Source organism: Ochotona curzoniae, unplaced genomic scaffold (assembly GCF_017591425.1).
Source record: "Ochotona curzoniae isolate NIBS_2020 unplaced genomic scaffold, NIBS_Ocur_1.0 contig_430, whole genome shotgun sequence".
Taxonomy (NCBI): domain Eukaryota; kingdom Metazoa; phylum Chordata; class Mammalia; order Lagomorpha; family Ochotonidae; genus Ochotona; species Ochotona curzoniae.
This window is the reverse complement of record NW_024466219.1, coordinates 8,898,204-8,923,687: the sequence shown is the minus strand read 5'-3', so window position 1 is coordinate 8,923,687 and position 25,484 is coordinate 8,898,204. Positions and strand designations below refer to the sequence as shown.

The following is a 25,484-nucleotide window of genomic DNA, read 5'->3' as shown; positions in this document are numbered from 1 at the left end:
AACCAATTTCAGAGGCAGACATATTTCCAGTGGCAGTGGCAGTCAAAGCTTCGGCCACATCCACAGCTTCAACAAAAACTATGTGGGAAAGAGAATTCACCGGGAGCTTGAACAAAGGTAAAGAACTGCCTGTCCTGCTGATTTGTTTGACCAGACCATGAGCATAGAGCAGTAAACTCCAAGTGGTTGTGTAGGAACAGGGTGTATCTCACAGCCAAGGTCCCTACTAGTGTCAGTCACATAAGGCATCATTTTGTGTATTAGGGCAAAGAGTGTGGGTCTCAGGGATGGCGGGAAGAAATTTATTTCTGGCTCAGCATACTGCTCTTATTCTACTGGGAAAGCAGCGCCAAATTTAAATCCAGCAGGTTCCACACATGTTGGGTCTGTGTGGCCCCCATACCTAACATCCAGGAGCACCAGAACCACAATTGCAAGATCAGGCTCCATTATGTAACTACAAACAAAGAACTGGATACCAAACCAAAACAATAAAACCAACCTGTATACCTGTGGGTAACAGAGCTTAGAAACCAGCCCTAAGCAGAAGAAACTGCTAACCAGACTTGCAATGATCAAGAGCAAAAGAAGAGACAAAGCACCATGAATATAACTGAAGAATCTCCAACCATACAACAGAAGTCTTTGCCCACTTCAGAGTTAACTGATGGATACATCAAGGTAATGGGATACAGAATTCAGAACACTTGTTATAAAGCTTCATATCAACAATGAGAAACAAATACAGAAATTTAAGGACTATGTCATATGGGAAATAGCAATACTGAAACAAAATCAAGCTGAATTATTGGAAATTAAGTTTGTAATAGAGTAAATTAAAAATTCAGTAGACAGTCTCAGTAACAGAATGAAGGAGGCAGAAGAAAGAATCTCAAAATTGGAAGATATTTCTTGTCATTATGGGAAAACACTCAAAAAGCTGGAAGCAGAGCTATGTCAAGTTAAAAAAAAAAGTATTCACCAAATTAATAGGCACTATTAAATGGTCAAATATAAGAGTGTCAGGAGCTCCAAAATGTGTAGGAAGAGAAGCTCTGTTTAAAAATTTATTTCATGAAATAATAAGAAAAAACTTTCTTAATCTGGGAAAGAATCAGGAAACAGAATACAGGTGAGGCACAGAACTCCTAGCAGGGCTGACCATAAGGGATCTTTACCATGATGCATGATAACCAAGCTCTCTCAGTTGAACTAAGGAGAAAATTCTTAAATGTGCACATGAAAAAAAAAATCAGTTGACATATAAAGGCAACTAAATCAGACTCACAGCTGACAACTGACAAGAAACTGTACAGGCAAAGAACAGAATGGAGTAACATATTCCAGATTCTAAAAGGAAAAATTTCTGCCAAGATAACCATCTTAATTCCATGGGTCGGGCATGCGGGTGGAACTCTGCGTCATCACCAATCTTGGCCAATGGAGCAGAGGAAGCAGCCCAAACCCAATTGGTTTTGAAGTAGCTGGCAACACCTTTATTCCAAAGGTGGCCAGTGTACTCATTGAGTGACAGGCTTTGCCCACTAGCTGCCCACCTATGAGTCCTGGGGACATGGCAGTGATGAAATATTACATATGAACATCCATGGATACTGACATCATATATGTAAGTGAGGAATGAATCCTGAAGGACACATACAACAGGGCCACTGTATTTGCTGGTAAGTGAAGGGATTGAGACATGGTGGTAGGAGGGTAGAGACTGACAGATCTGTATGGGTGAGACTGATCCACCAGACCACAAGGGAGTCCTGAGATGGGCTTGTTAGCACAGGGCATCAGTGATCACCACACACCTCACCACATCACATGAATGCTATGGCTTGGGGCATGTCTAGCATACCCAGATCCAAGTACCTGATTGAGTGGTGGAAGAGGGGACAGACCACATTAGGCAAGGGCATGACACTAACCAGGACCATGGGTAAATTCTTGGGGGATAAGTGGACCTAACCCTATGAAATACAAGTCCTACTGGTTAGCTCAAGAGCTTGGGTGGTGAAGGCTGAAATGGGAATGAACACAGAACCTGCCAACACACACAGGTCTGAGACTAAGAATGGGCTGGGAAGTTTCAAGCTGCAGCACCTGCATGTGCATCCTAAAACAGGGTGTGGGGTGCACCGGCAAACAACATCCACCAGATCATAGAAACGCCAAGATGAGGGGCAGGCTATGCCAGGCAAGGGTCTAGCACCTCCTGGGGCATGTGAGTTCTGGGTCTGGGGGTGGGCTCAGTGGGGAAACTGGGAGACTGCCATACTGGACCAAAGCTCTCATTAATGAACATGTGTTCCAGACCTGTGGGTCAGGCAAGCTGTGTAAGGTAGCTCCTTCTGTTGGCAAGTGTTTGTGTTGGTTTTGGAAGGGGGCAACCAGACAGGGCCAAGCAGATTTTATCCCACCTGCAAATGCAGAAACAAGGCTGGAGTGCAGGTCATGCCAGGCTAGGGTATCCCAGCTACTGGTTCACATGAGCCAGGGATGGGAGCAGACTGAGCCAGGTTGTAGCACCCACCAGCAAGAATGAGACTTGGGGCTGGCCAGGTCAGGCCAGGCTACAGCATCAAAAGGCAAAGGTTAAGACAGATGGGGGCTATGCCAGGCCGGGTCAGAGCAACCACTGGCATGCTTGAAATCTGTGGAGGGGAGCAGGCCTGGCTGGGAAGCAAAGGCCAGGTTGTGATCCCCACTGGAGAGTGCAAGGGCCAGGGCCAGGCTGTGGTCTGATCTGGATGCAGAATCCCTCAGCATGTGTGTTGGCTGAGTGTGGGATGCACCAGACTGGGAAAAAATCTAGCACCCATTGGTGCTTATGAGAATCAGTGTGGGTATAGGATGGGCTAGACCAGGTCTCTGCCCTCACTGAGCCATGTGTGAGCTGTGTCTGGGCGTAGACCAGGCTTGGCTGGGCTGTTGCGCTCAGTAAGAACTGGAATGGGTGAGGGCCAGTGAGGAAAGGGCACTGCTCCTGCTAGGACAGGAAGTGGAATAATAGGACTGGCCCATGGATCCACTGCTGTGCGAAAGATCTGGTACTATGAGAGATCCTGATGGAGGAGCCTGGGGAACTCCATTGTCAGGACACATTCCCTGCAGGTGAATGCAAGAACCAAGACGGGGAGCAGCCCAGACCAGGCCACAATATGGTACTCATCAGCATACATTTGGTGCAGGTCAGGGCAGGCCACACTGGGTCAGTCCATATTACCCACTGGCAAATCCGAGTGCCAGAACGGAGTGTGGTTCAGGACAGGTCAGGACAAACTACCAGCCAGTCCACATGAGGGCCAGGACTGGGAGCTGGCAGGACTGGGCTAGGCTGTATTCCCCAATAGTGTGAGCTTGATTTGGGTATGGGCCTGGTTTGTCCAGGCTACAACTCCCACTGGCAGATGCTGAGGTGAGGGGCTGTGCTAGACTGGGCTACAGCACCCAACCAGCACATGTGAAACACAGGGCTAGTGGGGATGACACCAGTGGAAAGAGGGAGGACTTAGAGAGCCCTCCTGCCAGGCTACTACCCCCACTCGTGAGCATGAGAGCTGGAACAAATGAAGACCAGACCGGGCAGCACCATATCCAATGGCCTACATGTGAGCTGGAACAGGGAAAAGCCAGGTTGGGCTGTCTGTACCTTCTGATACACGCATAAGCCAATGTCGGTGTGGATGGATTAGACTTTGCCACAGCCTCACCTGGCAGATGCTGGCACAGGGGCCAAATTCTGTCCTGCACAGGCATGGCTTAGGTAGATGGTGGCACCTGCTGGCACCAGTGTGGATTGGAGAGTGGGGCTGGTTGGGATGAACTGGGCTCCAATTCCCATCAACATGTATGAGAGCTGAATGGGATATAGGACAGACACAACCAGTCCAAGAAGGAGAACCAGGGCAGGGGCAGGTCTGGTGGGCATTTTTGAAGGTCGCTCCTACTATACTGCAGCTGCCACTGGTTTATGTGAAGGTCGAGTATGTGGTGGGCAGAATTGGGCTAGGCTCTAACACCTGTTGGGATGCTTAAAACATTGGGCTGGAGACAGAAATGACCCAGCAATTGCAACTATCAGTGTGTGGGAGACTGATTTGGGCGACAAATTGTGCCGGACCCTGTATTGGCAAACACATACAAGAATCAGGTCTGAGATTGCCTCAGATGAGGTTTCGTGGGCGATTCCCCACCAACTGAACTGCTAGACTCAGAGCCCTAACCAGGGGCTGACTGGGAGTGGGTGTGTCAGAGCTGGGCCTCCTCAGTGGCACAGACAGAACAGTGGACAGCCTAACCAAATGTACATGGAAGATATGGCAGCACATTAGAGCCTCCAGAGGACACCTGGCAGAGGATAAAGGTTAGAAGAAATTGATCAACTACCCCAGGCAAGCATTGGCAGTGAGGATCTTGGCAGACGGAGACACTAAGGTGGACTAGAGCAGCCAGTGGATTCTGGAAAGATCTCATCATTATTGGAGTGGCGATTTAACCAGCAATTCCATATTGTTGAACTATTAAAATCTGTTGGGAAATTCATGATGTTGTAAATTTCTAATTTTTTTTCCTGTTGTTGATTTTGTATTGTGGCTTTTCATTCAAGTGGGATGTATGTGACTGTGTAATGAAAGACTTTCATGTCCAGATGTGAGGATGCAGTGCAGTGTGCATCTCTACTTCCAGATCAAAGAGGGACTACTAATGAAACTGTTAGCTGTATCTCGACAATAGGAGGCTGGAGTCTCTGCAATTGTCTATGCCCGCACTGATGAACATGTGACTGTTGGTGAAGAGCTATGTTATAGCAATAATGTAGAGCCCAGTCCGGTGGCATAGTGGTTAAGGTCCTCGCCTTGCACGCCCAGGATCCCATATGGGCCCCGGTTCTAATCCCAGCGGCCCCGCTTCCCATCCAGCTCCCTGCCTGTGGCCTGGGAAAGCAGTCAAGGACAGCCCAAAGCTTTGGGACCCTGCAGCAATGTGGGAGACCCGGAAGAGCTCCTGGCTTCGGATCAGTGCGCTCGCTTGGGGAGTGAATCATTGGACGGAAGATCTTCCTCTCTGTCTCTCCTCTCTGTATATCCACCTTTCCAATAAAAATAAAATAAATCTTTAAAAAATGATAGCAATAATGAAGGGGAATTTGGTGGTAGGGAGAGAATCTGTAGAGGGGGCAGAGAAAATCCCAGGACATGTTGAGCTGTGTCATAGAATGATGATAATAATTTGGAAACAAGTTAAACAAAAAATAAAATTTAAATTAAAAATATCTTTGTGATCCACAAAAAATTTTTTTCAGACAGGATAACATACCCAGTAATGTTTTCTTTATTTTTAAAAATCAAATAAAATGCTTCTACAGTGAAATTCAAATAATTCACCTCTTCCAAACCTGCCTTACAAAACATATTTCAATGAATCATAGCTCACAAGGTAGCATTGTTTTCTCCAAGAAGCACTTGTTTTCTTCAAAAAAACACTGGTTATTCAGTCACATGTCATTTTTTTCAATGTTGATATAAATCTTTTGTTTTACATTTATTACTGTTGTTGATTTTATTTCATGGCTCTCATTTAAGGTAATGTGTAGTAAACGCGTAATAGACATTATCATATCCAGATGTAAAGATACAATGTGTTATTCCTCTCTGCTTCCAAATCAGAGACAAACTTTCACTGAAACTGTTTGATGTATCTTGACAATAGGAATCCTGGACTCTCTGCCAGTGTCTGGACCAGCAATGTCAGGATAAACTTAAATAGCAGAATAATAGAACTATGACTACTTATGAAGGACTATACTATTGTAATAATATGGGGGAAAATAAGTTGGGAGGAGTCAACCTCAAATCCAGAGCCTATGGGATTGTACCATAAAATTAAAAATAAAATAGAGGGGAAATGGAGCTAAAAGGTACTCCTAAGAACATTAAACACTCAAAAATCTTTAAAATCTTTACCCATGGTGAAATTAAGTCACAGGTAAGAGGATCAACGAGCCAAGAGGAAATATAAACAAATAGGATGGCAGAGAAGTCAGAGGATGTCAAAGGTCAGATAGGCATTTTTAAAGAAAGTTACTTTAAAGAAGACCCAACTGTATGTCAGCTAAATAGAAATCACTGCAAAAGATACCACAGGTAGATTCAAGAAAACGTCTCAGAAAATTTCAGGCAGAAAATTATTTTTAAATGAAAGTGGATGGCAACATGCCCATTGTGGGTTTCTCTTATTTCATAAACTTTAAATATTTGAGTGCCCCATGAAAATATACTTTTTCTAAGAAAAGCAATTGCTTGGATAGGATTATTGTCACTTCTCTTTTCTTAAAAACATATTTGACTCAATTGAAAGACACAAAGAGAAAGACACAGAGATTTCCAAGCTCTTAGCTCACTCCCTTGAAGGCCAAAATGGCCAGGTCTGGGCCAGCTTAAGCCAGCAGTCAGGAGAATCTTCAGGGACTCCCATAAGAGCACTTTTCAGGGGCTTTGGCAGGGAGCTGGATTGGAAGCAGAACATCTAAAACAAAACGGTGCCAGAAAGGATGCCAGATTGAAGGGGATAGCTTTATCTGCTTTGCCACAGAGCTGACTCCAGGTCCCCTATTTACAAACTACAATCTGTGTATTGACAATGCTCATATTCACATTACATTCTAAGGTTATTCAGAATACTCCTCAGGCTACGGGGATGTCTGCTAGGCCTGTAGAGTGGATATAATCTGTATTTTGTGAATATACTCCCCAGGTAACAACTAAGCATTACTACATTTAAGGAAAGATATTTTCACAGATCCTATGTGCCTTTAAACTAATTGAAAGTTTCATGGAAAAGCATGTCATATTTGTTGATTCTATTCATAAGAATAGAACTGAATTCATACCACTATCATTTTATTGATTGCACAAGAACTGCTCCACTTTATTTATATCAGCATTTTTAGCCCTATTGCATTCTCTTACACGTTTGGAGAAATATGGTACTGTACCTTTGCATCGAGGTGCTTCTGTCCAGGCTCCATTTAGACACATGACTTCTACTTCCCCAAATATTTCAAAAGGACTATTACATTCATAACGTACTTTATGCCCAGTTGGGTACCTTGCCATCTTAGGGGATAGTATAATAGCATTTTCTACATGGGGTGGATTCACACATGAAACCTCTGAATAAAGAAGGAAAAAAAAACAATTAAGCATTCACATTGAGAAGCCAATCACTGCACAAGCATCCATGGTTCAAAGAATATTTAAAATCAGTAGGTAGCCTGTTGTGAAACATTGTGCTTGTGTCAGTACATTCATACATTGTGTGTTGAAACATAAGACAAAGCAATTTTTGGAAGAATTTAAACCTCTACCTCATTAAATGTCTTCTCCTTTCCTCTTTATAATAGTGGTAAGAATCCTTCAGAAGTTGGTATACAGTTCTTTCTTTCTTTTCTGTGCAGATTTATTTATGTGTTTGAAGGGCAGTTTGACAGTGACACACAAGAGATGAGCAAGAGGGAGAGAGTGTGGAAGCAAAGGAGGGTTGGAAGAGAAAGATATCCTTCTTTCACTGCTTTGCTATTCGGGTAAAAATCGAGGGCTGGGCCAGGCAAAAAATAGCTAAACAGCTTAAAATAACATATTAGATATTTTATGAGCGAACAGAGGAAAGGAGCTCCAAGGCTCCAAACATAAATTGTCAGAAATAGGCAGATGCTGATTGCATTGACTTTGTCAGCACACATTGTAAACATACCTTGAAATGTCATGCTGTAGTCCACACGTACATATGTTCACCACTAATTTAAGATGCCTACACAGTTATGCACTATGTAAGTATTATGATCCAGCTTTTTTTTCCTGCAAAAAGCAGTGCAAGCTGGCCCAAGTCCTTGTGCCCCTGTCACGCACATAATATAACTTGAAGAAACTTCCCTTCCTGGCTCCAGCCTGAAACAACCCCAGGGGTTGTAGTTCTCTGAAGAGTGAACAAGAAGATGGAAGCTCTCTTTCTCCTCCTCCACCTTTCTTTCTGTAATGCTTACTGTCTAAGTAGTAAAAAAAAAAATCTTTTTAAAAGAATCTTCATTACCTTTATTGTTATGATGTACCCATACAAGAAAATCCTATATGGTTTTTCAAACATTAAAATTGCTCTGTAATGAAAGTACTTCTAACACTTATCAGAACATCCACAGACTAACAGGCAAAACAGTGTGTATAACTGTATTATTCATTTCTCTCAAGCATAGATTATAAATAAATGGGTATATCAGCACAACTAAAATAAAACATTTTGGCATACTGACATTATAATCCTTAGCATTACTTAATTTGGAATAAAAACTTCACTGAGAATGAGAATCTATTTTTAAGATTATCACTATCTAAAATGTTTGAGCTTCTGTTTTTACAAATATTTTATTTAGTTTTATTTAAAAACATCAATTGGAATTTTCTAGTAGTGAGAATTTGGCTCAATTTGTTTTACAGTTAAAATTGAGTTTACAACTGCATTAAAACGTGATTTAAAATAAAAAAACAATTGGAATAAAGTTATCAAGTGATATTATGATTTGGTTAGACGTTATTATATTAAGATTATTGTTTAACATCTCTAAAACTAAACACTTAGGAAATCAGCCAAAAATTAAGACCCCAGCTTAAAAGCAACTTAATTTAAATATCAGTCAAAAGACATAAAATCAAGATTCCAAATACAACAAACTAGTCTACAAGCATAAAGCTAACTCTGTTAACTTGCCAATGTTTAAGAATACTACAAAGAATGTATTACTCATGAGAAACCTTCATATGTTTACACAGCCGTAACAGGACATAGCAACGCTTTCCCCACTGAATGCAAAGAGGCCCCTGCAGGGTGTGATCAACAGTTTCAGGAGCCCATCACTAGATTTTTCATTAAAGAGGTCTAAAAGGATCTCATGGACTTTCATTTTCAGCAATTTGCTAGATGATGCTGATGCTCTGATCTGCACTTTGAGAACCACAGGGCTGGGAGGAGAACCACTGCGTACTCAATTTGTCCCTATATTTTTAGGCTTACACCTACTTGCTCCTGTCCTAACAAATTAATGTATACCCCTTTTCATGATGCTAAATTCCTTTTTATTCCTTATTGCCTAAGACACTTGAATAAATTCATTACAAAAGCATATGCAGGTACCTTGGCACATTGGCGTTCCTATCCACTTGCTGTTAACACATGTCACAACACTGGATCCAGTCATCCTGTAATTTTCTGGGCATGTGTAAGTCACTTGGTCTCCTGATTTATATGTGTGCTTTCTCCTTCCACTGGGTATGGCAACATCAAAGACGGGTAAATTTAGACAATCTGTTACTAAAAGGAACAGAAAAACTAGTTCAGGAAATGATAATAAACAGTAATTACATTCCAAAACATTTGTTACCTACATATGAAACCAATGAATAATACATAAACTTGTGTGAAACATGAGGTTACAGGTTCTGCTCTAATTGTTTTAGACTGATCTACATCTATTAAAAAGATAAAATGAGGGCGGTATTGATGTCCGATGAGACATTGGTAGCTGTACCTGAGAAAGCATTTTTTATCCAGATTCCTATTTTTCCTACTTTAAAGAAATTTGGAAATGTGTTTTTATAGGGAGGTAGCTTTACATGGAAAACAGAATGAATAACGATGCATTCTATGAGTCGTGGTGAGCTGTGCTTCAGGAAGAGAGAGGAAAAGTGAGAGGATGTGTGTTTCTGGAAGTTGAAATCCCACACAAGATGAGGCAGAACTGAAGTCACATTTGGCTCATAACCCCAAACCTTTTCCTTGTCATTAGGACTATGATTCTTGGCTAGAATCCAAAACCTTCAATAGTAGGACACCCTATAAAGTTCTAGAACTGCAATTGATTTGTTTCTCATACAATTTTTACTCCCAAAGAACGGTATATTTAATATATGTAATAGATCAAATATACTATACTTATGCAAGCTGGGGGTGGTGACCATTTTCCTCCTAAACATGTTATGGATTCGGGTCCAACAATTCCAAAACCTTCATTACATATGTATGTGATTTCTCTTCCGTACTGGTAACTGGCTGATGTAATAATGGCAGCACCATTAGAAATCTCAGGTGGAGAGCCACAAGGAAGTCCTACAATCAAAATAATGCAGGAATTAATTCATATTAAATGAACTCAGGATTTTAGTTGCATGTACTGGCTTTTCAGTGGTTGTATTTGAACAGGTGCAGAAGCAGAGCAGTGACTATTACATCAATATGAAAGGCTGCAAGTACTTCCTAAAGCCACTGTTGTTGTGTGTTTGTTAAATGTCAGAGCCTGAGAAATTACTCAAAACAATAAAACATATCAGCACCCTTATGAACTAATCAATATCGATTTGGGACACCAGATGATGGTCCTGGTTCTTGGCTTCTGCCTGTCCCAGTCCCAATTGTAGTGCCCAATTTGGAGAATGAACCATTGGGTGAACAACTCTCTATGTTTGCTTCTCTCCCTCTCTTTGTGTTTTAATGCAAAAATAAACCTTTAAAATAACAATCCAAAATGTCAGAACAAGTGATTTTATAATGAGCCAATAAAATCAAATTTTAATTGACTTATTCAGAAAGCATTTTAATGATAAATATAAAAACCCTTATATGTGTGTAGTGGTTCAATTCTTCAACATCAGGAACTTGATAAGAGAGATATACATTTAAATGTTTATTTGTTTTTATTGAAATAGCAGATTTACAGAGAGAAGGAGAGACAGAGAGAAAGATTGTCTGCTGGCTTATTTGCCAAGTGCCCCAATAGCCAGAGCTGATCCAATATGAATATAGGAGCCAGGAGTTTCTTTGGGATCTCCTGTGTGGGTGCAGCATTCCAACGCTTGGGCCAACCTCTACTACATTGCCAGGCCACAAGTAGGGAATTAGATGGGAAATGGGGCAGCTAGGAAATAAACTGGCACCCATACACAATACCGGCACACACAAGGCAAGGATCACCCACTAGACCTGAGAAGAGATAATTGCAATGAATTATACTAAAAAAGAGCTGGGGGTTTCACAAGGCTCTTACCCACACACTGAGGTGGAGAGCTCCATCTCCCCATGTGACATGTTATGCCATCATCTCTCGATATCCTGAAGCCATCTTCACAAACATAATTTAATTTGGTGCCATGTGGGTACGCTCTGGGAACAACTAGGTCTTTGCTTTTTCCTAGAGACATAGATGATGCAATGTTTCCGTGTTCTATTTCAGGTGGTTGAAAACATGGATTTTTTTCTGTTGAAGAAGAAAAATCAAAGGTAAACACAAATAGGATGTTTAATGCTTAAAATGAAAAACCACCACAAAAACTATTAAAACAATTACAATTTGAACAAATATTCAAAAATCTAAAAATTGAAATCTGCAAGAATGTGCTTTCATTTTTCTTTCTGGAATCCACTTATGCTATTTAGTAATCCCAACTCTGTTTATCAATGTCCGATTCATTATGAGGAGTAAGATATATTTATGTGGAAATTTACATAGTATTTACACTATGTCCCAAGGTTTTGTCCTAATTTTTCTCACCTGAATAAAAGAATGGTAATTAATTTATGCTCCTTCAAACATAACTGAGAGTTTCAGGATTAGAATCACAGAGGAAAGGTTTTCTGCATTTTCACCACACAAAGCCCTAGGAGACTGTCCATCTCCGGGAGGAATTAATGAAACCAGTGACAGAGTACTGACCAACACAACGTGGTATTGATTGCCATCTTCCCTCCTGGCACACCATCTCCTCCGCTCCCTGAATTACATAATTTTCTTGGCAGAGAACAGATATTTTTTCTCCATGCTGATAATTCACTGTGGTGTTCATATCTTGAGAGTTGGGAATCTGAGGTGGTGGTGGGCATGACTGTGCTTGTCCTAAAAAATTAAAAGTACATTGCTTGAGTAAAATCATAACAAAATACTAAAAGCTTAATCAACAATAAATTTCAATTTTAATAGCTAGGATAATATATTACCTTATAAATGCTGTGCTCCATTTACATATGCTGTAGCTTTTTAGCTTGTATGGAAATTTTACATTACCTGTTTTCGGGGTCTCCAATGTAGTTTCTACCATTTCTTTCCTGCTTGACAAATCTTGACTGATTTATATAAAAATATTTTAACTATATAAACCTTCTAGAAAGTTTTATCTGCATTACACTTTCTTAATAACAAGTGGTATATATATATAACAAGAACCTTTTAGAATTGTCAAGGATCAAATCATTGGGAATGCATGGAAACCCCCACAAGGTAATTTACAGTATAGGGTGCTTACTCCTAGGAGGACTGCATTTCCAAAGAGCCAACTAACCTTTTGGCAGGATAGTACATGCGTTTGCCAGTGATTTTTAGTGTGTTCTTTAAAGTTTGAATTATCCTGGAAATACTACTTGAGTAGTTTATCTGTGCTGTTTGAAGAAAAACAAACTGATAATATGTATGTATCAGAAAGCATTACACAGCCTGTACTAGTTGCACAATCAGCAGATGTAAAAGACAGGTTTGTAAGTTTTCCAAATTTGTGAAGTGTCCTATAAGATAGTTCTAGCTGTTTTATTTATTGTTTTGCGTTTAGACAGAAGATTAAGATGTTTATTTTTTCAAATAAGTTCAGATTTCCATTATTACATGGAACTGGGAAATTCATTCATACGATACACTTCAAAACAATGCAAAATTCAATACAAGCTTTTAAAACTTACCTAGAAATATTTTTGTAATAACAGTGGCAGTTCACAAAGACAAATCAATCATGAAATCATGTGAATAAAAAATAAAACATATAAAGCAAAAATGCATTTCCTTGACTTGTTGAACCAAAATAAAGGTTATTTTGAAGACATGGACTGATTTGAAGAACAGTATGAGCTATGTTAATCTAATCCTACAACTGGAATATATACTTTTTAGGTTTTTGAAAGAAGCATCACAAAGATTGATAATGAAAAATTACATTTTACAATCTTGTATAATACCCTCCATAGACATACAGGAAACGATTAAGTTGTCTCAGAAGATATTTGTTTATTTAATACACAAAATAAATAATAAATCAGATATTTATTTATATAATAAAAACATTAAATGATGTGAATCGACAAAGGACAAATATAAACAAATATAGATATTACTTCATAGGTGATAAAAATTAAAATGAAATATGTTTTATTATATTTATACGTGATTCCGTACAATAATACTTAAGAAATTTTATGTTATAAAGATATAATGATGGGCCAAGCATGGTAGGCTGGTGGCTAAAGTCTTCCTTTTATGCGTACTGGGTAGCATATCTGCCCTGGTTCCTGTTCTAGCTGCTACACTTTGCTTCTAGCTCCCTGCCTGTGGCCTCAGAAAGCAGTAGAGGATGGCCCAAAGCCTTGGGACCATACACCGTGTAGGAGACCCAGAAGAAGCTCCTGGCTTCTGGATTCAGATTAGCTCATCTCTGACCTTTGAGGCTACTTGGGTAGTGAACCAGCAGATGGAAGATGACTCTCTTTGTAAATCTGATATTAAAATTAAAAAAAACTTCAATACAAAAACACAATGACAGATACATGTTTTAATTTTTGCACTGAAAGAATATGAATCATTAAAATGTTTTTAGAAGAAAAAAATGAAATACAACTGAAAAAGTAATAGATAAGACAAACGTAACAACTCTTTAAATAGTGACATTTAAGAAAACTAAAAAGGAAAAGAAAAAAAGGGAGAAAATCAAAACAGGGAAAAAGTCATTTGTTTGAAAATGTTAACAGAATGTGAGAAAACAGGGAAATGATGAAGGGGAAACCCACCAAAGACAAGAATGATAGAGGGGGTGACATGAACAAAGTAGTAGAACAGGCAGCCCCAACTCTGCCTGTCCTCGGTGTACACACTGAGGGAACAACAGGCATGATCAGGATCCTTTGTGAAATCTGACAACTAATGCAGCTGTCTGGCAGCTAGGTGAGCAAGAACAACTGCAACAATGCCAGTGGGGAATCAATGACACTCTGTTCCCTTCCCTTCGTGTAAAGTAATTCATACAGCTGACAGGAAAGACCAGGTTTTCCCACTGGGTGGAGGAAGCACCATTGGGGGAGCAGTCTGAAGGCCTGGCTTCTGTGTCAATTACAATACTTACAAACCCAAACACTCGAGCAATGACTATAGAAAATACTAAAGACCTGAGTGTGGTCAGCCATTCTAGATCTGTTGAAAATCATTGACTCAGCTTAGCCGAATATGTTAGGGGAGAAAGGCAAAAGTGCAGCATTTGTCCAATTTTCTGACTTTGCAGCAATCTGCCTGAAGGTCTGCGTTTGTCTTACCAAACCTGGAGAACAGATGGAACAAAGTATGCTCCAGATGCCTGAGGGTGACGGACAGCAGCAGAGTGGGTGCCAAATGTTTGCTCCCAGACACACCATGGGTGCAGTAGACAGAATCAGACACAAGCTAAAAGATCAAGAGATGGGGGCCATGGGGCAAAGGCAACTGCAAATCCCCCTGACTGTGAAATTACACCCACATGTTCAGAGAACACACTGCCTCAGAAGATAATGTTTCCTAGGACTCCAAACCTCTGGCGTGACTGAATGGTGAAAAATGTATTCCTATGCCAGCCAACCTGTAGACGTTGGGAAAGCGGACTTTTTCCAAATGTGTATGTATTTTAACAGATAACGTGGAAATCAGTAAACATAGAAACATGGAACACATGACCCAAACAAATCTCCAAAAACTGACCCTACACAACAAAGACATATTAAGTATACGACACAAAAAATTAAAAACAATCATCATAAAGACATTCGATGAGTTCAGGAAAACATCATCTGACCAAAACTAGAGCTCTATCAATGAGATATGAAAAAAATTAGTAACGACTATTACAGCTGATATGAAAAAATTACTGGTGTGGCCTAAAGATTCTTAACTTATGCAGTAGAAAGATCAGTGAACTTAAAGCCAGGTTAATTGTAATTATCCAGTTAGAGAAGATATATGAAACAATGAAATTACGAAGTGCTTTGAAACTAAATACCCAACCAAGTGCTCTAACATCTATCCTATGGAAGTTTTGATGGAGAAGATTGAGCTAGAAGGTATCAGAGAACGTACTTAAAGAAACTGAGCTTGGAAACTTGCAAATGTTGGGAAGCATATGAGCATCAAGATTCAAGAAGTCCAGGGAATTCAACAATGATTATGCCAAGGGAGACCACATAGACATTGTCAAAATTAAAGACAGTGAGGTGTTCGCCAGTTTCCCATTCTATCTTTACCTCTGCTTCTCATTTCTATATATTAATTACAGAACTGATTGAAAGCACAAAAAAGTCAGATATACTTCAGACTTACTTTTAAAATACAAGTTTAGTAGCTACAGAAAAATGTATCTGTGCAAATAATAGCCTAAATTATAAAGCAGTGATCAAATACATTACAGTTATGACATACTGGTAATGAACCAGAATCATTTCAGCAACAATGAAGTCATAGTACAAATGAGTAATAGAAAAAAAAATGTTGAAAAAGTCACAAGTATGTGAAAGATAATCAAAGAATTTTGTACAACTAGTGGGTCAAAGAGGAAAAAATTTAAGAAAATACCTTGAGATAAATGGAAATGAAAATGTAACTTATCAAAACTAGAGGATTTAGGAAAGTATTAGCTAAATAGTACTTTATACATACAAAGTCACCATTAGAAACTGCAACTACATTTAAAAGTCAACTGTACATGGTAAACTACATTAAAAAACAGAGACCTTCAGTAACAAGGCAACCTAATGACTCAGAGTTACCACAGTAACCACAACAACAGAAAAAGAAGAAAGCAACAAAGGGTGAAATCCCTAATTAGGCTATGAAACTTTAAATGCAATCGAGTAAATAGGAAATAAAAGATGGGACACTATAAGTGATGTACAGAATAAACTTGAGTGTGAGTGACTTCTGTGAACCATTACTTGTCAACAGTTCGATAGTTTAGTAGGAACGGATAAATTCCTAGAAACATATAGGCTACCAGGCCAGTCATGAAGCCAATAGCTCTAAATAGCTCTAAAACCAGAGAGGAATAAAGCAATAATCACAAACCTCTATGAAACAAATATCATGTAATAGCTTCATAGTGACTGTACCAAAATCTTGAAGAAGGAATGTGAGTATTTCTTAAGCTTTTAGAAAAAAAACTGAGGGTTCATTCCTCATCTCTTTTTGTGAACCAAACTTTACCCTGAAACTGAAGGCAGAGGAAGCATACCCCAGGAAAAGCAAAGTGTAAACATATATATACTTGATAGGTATAGACGCATACATACTTTACAAGTATTAAATTCAACATATTATTACAACTACTAACCACCAGGAAGAAGCTGAATTTATCCCATGGATGTCATAGGGTTCAAGAACCAAATTCACCAGTCTTCTGCATATATTGTCATAGCATAAGGAAGGACACCTTCACAGGGTCATCTCATTAGTCTGTTAATCATTTGGCAGACCCAATGCAGCAACCTAGTGGCTAAAGCTCTCGCTTAGTATGTAGCAGGATCCTATATGGTGCCAGTTCATAACCCAGCTGCTCCACTTCCCATCTAGCTCACTACTTGTGGCCTGGGAAAGCAGTAGAGGATGATTCAAAGCCCTGGGAAACTGAATACATGCCTCCTCCAACCCTTTCTCCCACCTCTCTCCCCACCCAGGCAAGACCCAGTAGAAGCTCCTGCCTCCTTGCTTCAGATCAGCTCAGCTCTGGCCGTTGGGACCAACGAGGGAGTGAACCAGCCATGGAAGACCTTTCTTTTTGTGTGTGTCTCCTTCTCTCTGGAAATTTGCATGCCAAAGAAAAATAAATAAATGCTAAACACATAATCACTTGGCAGAATTCTACCCCATGCATGATACAAGCCCACAACAAAATCTACACGGAAGGGGAATACATCAAGAAAATAAAAGCCACGAATGAGGATCAGCAACTAGCATCACAGTCCATAGTTACAGGCTTATAGTCTGCTCTCAGATTAGGAATGGGGTAAGGATGTCTACTCTGGCCACTGTTTTCAAACAACATGTCCTACAATTCCTCAGTAGAGCAGTTAGGTCAGAAAAGAAGTGTGTGACATTGAATCAAAAGGTAGAAGAAAAGCTCTCTGTGTGCAGATGAATACAGGACCTTAAAATAAAATAATCGACATTACCAAGCATATTAGGACTATTAGAAAGGATAGTACATCAATTTGACAAGTTATATAGAAATATTATCTTCTTATAAAATGAGGCTTTACTAAACAAACACAAATAAAAATCCGATTAACTTACCACCATGAAAGAAACTGAGTTCACTGTCAAGAAAGCTTTCCGAAACGTAAGCCATAATATTAGATGACGTCACAGGTGAAGTGACACAGTAATAGCAGCATTACACCTACACTTTTAGAAAACTGGTGCAAGGTACATTCCTTTCAAGATTATATAACTAAAATGCAATACATGCATCAATACAGATCTTCAAAACATAGAGTCAAAAATCCAGCACACTCAGATACAGCGAAGGTAATATATAATGACCAACAGGAGTTCATATCGGGGATTAAAAATTCAACATTGACACTCATATACACCTTTCACAGTATTAGAATTAAGAAGCTGCATCATCACAGCAATAGATGCAGACACATACGTGACCATTGGAAACAGTTGTTGATCATGAAGTGCCTCAACTAAGCTAAGAACACGAGGATTCTCTCAACCTGCTGAAGCCCACCACCAATAAATCTGACATTATCCTGGTAAAAATATTCAAGAGATTCTTAAACACCTACAGAACCAAGAGATTGTTTTCAAAGTCTTATTTACACATACTGAGTTAAGCAGTGACTATATAGAGAGGAAAAAGAATATCAACCTCTAATCACCATGATTCTCAAAGTTAGTATAAGATGGATATTACACTCAAACATAAGTGATAAACTAAAAATATTCAAGGAGGAAATGTAAGAGAATATGTCCAGTTCACTGCAAGTAAATACTTTTTTGCCCTTAAAAAGACTATAAGCATGTTGAAGCCATGCACAATGAGGTTAGCTTTGCATTGGTGATTGGCTTTTGTATATTATGCATTTGCATACAATTATGAAAACATCAAGGCTAATGAGGGAAAGTATCCCACAGCAGCAGAGAGAATTGCAATTAAGAAAAACTGGAAATCGAGAATAAATCCTGTGCTTATCAAATGAGACTGTACATTTCAAACCTGATTTACAGGTTTTTTTTTTAAGGTAACTATAAACAAATACTTTAACAGGTGATCACATACAATATATATCAACATAATCAGACAGTTAACAAATTTCCATGTGTCTATTATATTACAAGAAACTGTAATCCAATTAGGATTTAGAAACTGTTCTTTATTTTTAAAATAAACTCCCTGTTTACAAAAGACTTAATAAACCATTCTTATAAGTGAAAAAGAAATGGAATATATTTAAAAACTATTTTTAAAAGTACTTGCCTGTACAGGTCAGTTTGGGTTTCCAGCTTCCATTTATGCAGGTTGAGTGTTTGTATTCTGATTTTTGTTTACATCTGTAACTTACGGTGATGTTATGATTAAATTCCTTCTTACTTGATAAGGTTGTCTCACTTGCAATTGAGTTTGATACTTTACACTTCTTAAGTTGACGTGTTCCTATAAAGGGAAAATATTTCCATGCAAACTAATTAATCATTAAATCATTAAATAAACTACTTTATTATAGCAATGACTCAGTATGCCTAGAGCGCCCCCTGCAGCTCGTGAATTTCTGTTGTCTGCATTTGAAACGCATGAGATGGCATCTTTGTCAGAAGCTCTTAGAAGAGAAGAATCCTAAAATTAAACAAAATTAAACAATTCATGATTTCTCTGCTTATGGTTAATACTTCTACACTCATTCAACATCCTCACCAACACACTGAGGAAGCTGAGTCCATGTGCCATTAAGGCATGTAACCGATCTCCTTCCAACCATCGTAAATGCCTCCACACAGGTGAACACCAGTGAATCTCCATGGCGGTAGGGAGGGTCAGAAGGCTGGACGTAGCCATGCTCAACTTCAGGGGCAGCTCCACACGTGCTCTCTTCCTCTGTGGAAAGTTCATGCAAATATATTGATAGGTTTGCATGTATATATGAAAACAAAAGCTGCTGAAGTTCAAATATTGAGACGGGTGTAGTTTACCAATGCATGTTGGTAAGGTTGTCCACTTTCCGTCAACACATGCGATTTTATTAGGCCCCTTCAAAAGAAATCCAGAATTGCAGGCATATTCTAGCACCTCACTGTGCTCATATTCTTCTTTCATTGTTCCTTTTAGTTGTCCATTGGGGAGCCTTGGGGGTGAACTGCATGATTGCACTTGGACTGCAGTGGAACCATGATAAATATTGGTTAAATTGCCTTTGTATAATCCAAAAATGCAATAAGACGGAGTTTTCTTCTTCAATTTGTGGCATTCATGAGCATTGTAAGAGTATTGTTTATATTAGATTCATACTCCTAATTACATCACTTGCACTGAAATAACATTGGAGGCAAATTTAAATTTTAAATGTGTTCAACAATCTATATATTTTGAAGATGCATGCAGACATATTAACAAGTGTATTTGTGTAAATTATGTTAATTTTCATTTCATAACATTTTGTATAAAGCTGCAAGGTTTAAGCAAATTTTGATCTATATGTTTTCACTTTCATTTATGACATGTGCAACAGAATTAACTGTACATATGCGATGAATTGTGGAGTAAGACACATTCCTCAGAAAATAACCAACATTAGTGCTGGTATGGTACACAAAAGGGAAATTAACAAAGGAATCTTTGCAATCTCAGTTACTACTGTGCACCTGCAAACACTTCCAACATAGATTTCATGACACTGTTGGAAACTTTTCTTAAGCAACACTTGACTTTCACAAGTAGAGCACTGAGTTATTTCATAAGCTTTTAGATATACTGGAAGCTCCCAAAAAGTATGACAGAGAAATCAGCATATTCAAAATCTGACTTCTTATTTTAGCAATTGTGAAATAATCACCTTTACATGTCGGGACATCAGGGGACCATCCAAAGTCATAACACTGTATAGAATCTGGTCCAACTCTGGTAAATCCTGATCTGCAGGAGAATTTTAGCACATCTCCAACTTTGAATTTTTCATTCCTGGGATTACCAATTAAATTGTTTTCTATTTGTGGAATGTTGCACTCTCTTTCTAAAATCAAGCAAAACACAAAATCAAGTTAACAGGAATCTTTGCTCAGCTAAGTTTTAAATGTGCCGTGTGAACATGAGCAGCTAGTTGGTAATGGATGTATTCAGGTAATCGCTTTCTTCTTTAAAAATCTGTTACCGGTGAGGTTTCATGCACTATCCACATCCACACTGGATTCTGAGAAGTGTTATATCTCTAGTTAGAAATGCCTCACATGAGGTCATTTTATTTTTTCTTAATCCTGGAAAATAGAAAACTTAGTGTCAAATGTAAAAGAGATTCTTGACATTATCCACACAATTTGCCATAGAAAAAAAATGAAGAATTACCCTGGAAAACCCAGGAAATTAACACTCAAGGTTTATGATAGAAAGAAGAAACTCAGAAGTATAATACCAGAGAAAATTGTAACCGATTATGTTAGTAATTGATGCTCAGGTTTAAATTATTTGAAAATTACACTTAGTATAATAATGCAGTTCTACTGCTATCACAAACCAGTAATTGCTATAGTTTATAAGATACATTAATTTTAAGTGGCATTTTGATGGTAGATGATTGATTTTGGGGCTTCAAAGTACCGTCTTCCCACAGTCTACCAAAAATCAAAATTACCTATTTTAACTTAACCTTTGTTCCTTAAATTAAAAAGATCAACGAGACATTCACTCTTTTTTTAAAAAATGGCAAACATTCAAATTTATTTTTGTTCTGAAACAAACAAAAAAAAATACTGAAAACTCAGTACTCACCATAGCATGTGGGTAAATGAATCCAACCATTGTCACCACATTCTATAACACCTTTGGTGTCTCCATTTTCATTTTCATAGCCATCCCAGCACTCATATTCCAACATGTCACCAATCTTATACCACACAGCATTGTTTTGGGTTCTGGAATTCTCAAACAGGGGCCTATCACAAGATTCTGATGCAGAGCAAATACAGTATTTTATTTTTGATGTCATCTAAGGAACATTTCTCAGAAGAACAAAGGCTTTATTATTCAGTAAGAGCTGTTCACAGATTATCAAAGACTAGTGTGATAATAATGCTAGTGATGAACAGGTCAGTATAATTGCTAAGAAATTGCAACATCAGAGTAGCATGTTTGGTGTAAAGAAGCAGTCAGTCATTATGCCATGGTTAAAAGAGGAAATCATTACTGAATTAAAGACTGATTTAACTTAGAGTACCATAAAAGGGAAGTTTCATACTGATTATGATCATAACTTTATAAAGGTATCATAAGCATTATAAATTACAAAAAATGTTAAAACAGTGAGCATGGGTTTATTTTCCATTTCAATAACATCATGATTAATATCATTTCAAAAATATCCTTGCATGACTTAGTAATAAATACATTTAACTGAATCATACACTCATTGAAAGATATCCTTCACATTTGAATAAACGGGTGAGAAATCTTTCAAAGCAAGAAAAAAATGACCTTATTGTAAAATTTCTGTTTCTCACTAATAAAAGTATTTTATAAATATGTTTAGATATAATATATCATAATATATTTATAATGTAACTATAATAAATATGTTTATGAATAAAATGTGAATATAAAATATTTATATAACTTAAGTATGCAATATATTCATATTCTTTGAATTTAATTTATTTAGAAATGTATCTACATTTTATTATTAAGCAGTAACAATAAATGTTAGATATTTCTGGGGTTCTATATATGGACACATACTACTGGTAGATTCTTTTCATGTCTAGAGGAGAAAGATTTTGGCGTAAAAACGATGTCCACCAAATAAAGGCACATTTAACATTTACAAAGGCCTCAAATGTAAATAAAGTGTGTTTACACCAGAAATGTGTAAGCTCCCTAACCCTTTCCTAAACTAAGTATGATTTCAAATGACAGAAAAGAAACATGACTATGACGTCAATATTCCAACCTTGTTACTTAACATTAAACAGAAGAATATATATATATATATATACATTTAGCTGAAATTTTTATCTTTACATAAAATATTTTATTTTTATACAAATCTCATTAATATACCTTAATGACCAACAAAACTAAAGCAACCTTCTCTACTTCAACAGGATAATGGACACTAACACCCACATTACTTACTAATGCAAGTGGGTTGATGGGACCATCCACTCTGTAGACACGTAAGTGATCCAGATGTTTTGCCATCTGTGGTTACATATCCTGGATTACACCTATATTCTGTTCTTCTGTTTAAGGTGTATGTCCAATCAGATTCAGAAAAAAAGCCATTCTCCACTTCCACATCTGCTTTTGAACATGTTTCTAAAAGTGAAGAATGAGGAAAAGATAATGACGTGTTAGATTACACTTATATAAAGACTTTATTAGCATGAAAAGATTCATAAAAACAGGGAGTTATAAATAGAAGTCTGGGTTAAGCATGATTATTCAAGTTCTTGTGCTCAAGAAAATAAGCTACAAGTTTCCAAATATAGCTGCTCAAAGTCTCTCAAGATACAGGACATTTTTTTTTCTTTTGGGTAACGTAACAGGTTTTAAATACTCATAATCCTTTCCAAGAAAATAATTTCCAATAAATTAATGGCTCAAGAGTATGCCAAGCTAATTGACACGACTTTGTCTCTAAGAATTTGAAATGCTGGGCCTGGCGCAATGGCGCAGTGGTTAAGGTCCTCACCTTGCACGCCCGGGATTCCATATGGGCACCAGTTCTAAACCCGGCAGCCCCGCTTCCCATCCAGCTCCCTGCCTGTGGCCTGGGAAAGCAGTCGAGGACGGCCCAAAGCTTTGGGACCCTGCACCTGCTTTGGAGGCCCGGAAGAGGCTCCTGCCTTTAGATTAGAAAGAAAGAAGGAAGCAACGAGGGAATAAATGAATAAGAGGGAAGGAATGATGGAAGGAAGGACTAAAGAAGAAACAAGGAAGAGGGAAGGACATAAGGCAAGAAGGCAGGAGGGAGGAAGAGAATGAAGGGAGAGAGAAGGAAAGGAGGGAAGGGAGAAAGGGAGGAAGAGATGGAGGAGCAACGAAAGAAGGAAGGAAGCTGTGTGAGAGGAAGTGAGGGAGAGAAGGGAAGAGAGAAAGAAAGGAAGGAAATAAAGGACAGAGGCAGAGGAAGGAAGAAAGGAAAGGCAGGAAGCAGGGAGGGTAGGAAGGAAGAAGGAATGATATAAAGGTAAGAAGGAAGTACAGAGAGGGAGAGAGAGAGGGAAGAAGTTCAGAAGGAAAGAGAAAAAAATGAAGAAAAGAAAAGAGAGAAAGAAAACAAAACAGTGTCTGACTTATCAGCTCCCAAATAAATGAAATATGAAACTTGATTGAGTTGCTTTAGAGAAACTGTGAAACCAAAATTCAACATAAATATGCAAGAATGCAAAACTGAAGGTCAGAGAGATGTGGACTTATGAGGGAAATCATGTTTCAGAGAAGCAAGCCAAATAAGCAAAAAAACACAGTCAGAAAAAAAAACATAAAAAATTAAGTGTAGAAGCAGAGAAAAATAGTGCTGAGGAGGATGGATTAAGAGGGAATGGATCCAACTGGAAACTATAATTGAAGGGAAATGAGCGAATCCCAAAAGGTTAGATACCACATGTTTGCCTTGATTTAACCTGTAATTTTTGTTTGGTTGTTTGCTACTTTTTGAACCTGTCATTGATACTGTCTCAACCCAGATGTTTCGAAGAATGGAACTTGCATTATTTTTAACATATTGTTTACTCAATACTATGTCAATTAATTCCATAACATTGTATATTGATGCTGATGATTTGTTGGGGCTTTTAACTGACCGGAATTTTACTCTGTTAGCTCTACCTTCAGACCAGAGAAGGTCTCCCCAAGAAGCCACTGAACTTATCTGGACAATAAGATGCTGGACTTTATGCTAGGTATATGCTTGCAATGAAGGAATCTCAACTGAACTTGAACTGTGGTTATGCAGCAAGGTGGAGGATTCCACTATGGGGGGAGGGTTGTGGGAGGAGTAGGGGGAAGCCCAGTGCCTATAAAACTGTATCACATAATACAATGTTAATAACAATTAAAACAAATAACTAAAACTTAAAAAAATAAAAATAAATAGTTATTCAAAAAAAAGAGGGAATGGATGAAATGAAATGGTTATAAGTGAAATACTCTTGGTATGAATAAAAATTTAAAACTTACCAAATGAAACCTCATTCCAAGTTTAAAGCATGGGTAACAGTATTAATCCTTTACTAGGACTCAAAAAAATGATGGAATACTAACCAGAAGAGAGAGTTGAAAAACTAAAGCTTCTTTATCACCAAAATTGGGTGATAGAAGGTAATTGATAAGCATGCATTCAAACAAAAGTTTGAAACGTTAGAAACTGACTACATTTATGAATAGAAATGCTCAATATCATATAACTGTGAAGTTTTTCTGAAATATGCTAGATATTGAATATAACTAGAGTGGAAATGTAAATAGGGCTATTTAACGAGATTTTGATAAGATGTTTAAAAATATACAGAGATCACAGACACATATCCTCTCACAGAGACTGATAGCAAATTAGGGTAAAAGGTCATTAGTAGCTAGATATACATATAAATGAATATATATATAAATCTATAGTAATTAAGATAAAACTTTTGGAAAATGATTTACAGATAGAGTAAAACACAATGTTCAAAACAATAATTATTAAGTAATTGTTTTGACACATTTGAAAGGCACATTACAGAAACTGGGAAATGTTGAATTTCCCATTTTATTAGAAAAAAATTATGATTATTATCTTGCATTAAGATATTCCCAAATGCATTGAATACATGAAAAAGAAAGATAGCATATCTTTTTAAAAATGAAAAGCAATTTTCTCTTGAAGAGAAATATTGCTTTAGAAGAAATAGGGTAATTCTAAAAATACTTGTAGTTTCATAATAAGGTAGAAAACTTCTATTATAATATTCATCAAAGCAAAAATACAAGCCAAAGAAAGAAGCACATTTACAAAACCCTCAAACAGGTAATCTTAGGAAATCGTCAAACTCTATTTCATAGATTTCATTAACTTCCATTGACCTACTCACCTTAGACCCATGTAATAAGAAATATGCATTTACACCACAAAGGTAGAACAGTTTATAGGCATAAACACTTCATAGCTTTATACTGGGAAATCCCTCA

General features: G+C 37.9%; 1 protein-coding gene across 1 annotated transcript in view; it reads right to left on the bottom strand.

Annotated features, from left to right (window-relative positions):
- LOC121160087 (complement factor H-like) overlaps positions 1-25,484 on the bottom strand; it is a 36,099-nt gene that overhangs the window by 2,967 nt on the left and 7,648 nt on the right. The window contains exons 4-15 of the mRNA XM_040985775.1: positions 22,446-22,628; positions 21,087-21,263; positions 20,158-20,334; positions 19,298-19,480; positions 19,023-19,202; positions 18,594-18,764; positions 13,397-13,417; positions 11,765-11,938; positions 11,099-11,308; positions 9,991-10,164; positions 9,193-9,369; positions 7,004-7,180 (exon numbers count right to left, since the gene is read on the bottom strand). Of these exons, the coding sequence (XP_040841709.1) occupies positions 7,004-7,180; positions 9,193-9,369; positions 9,991-10,164; positions 11,099-11,308; positions 11,765-11,938; positions 13,397-13,417; positions 18,594-18,764; positions 19,023-19,202; positions 19,298-19,480; positions 20,158-20,334; positions 21,087-21,263; positions 22,446-22,628 (2,004 nt within the window). The remainder of the gene's footprint in view (positions 1-7,003; positions 7,181-9,192; positions 9,370-9,990; positions 10,165-11,098; positions 11,309-11,764; positions 11,939-13,396; positions 13,418-18,593; positions 18,765-19,022; positions 19,203-19,297; positions 19,481-20,157; positions 20,335-21,086; positions 21,264-22,445; positions 22,629-25,484) is intronic.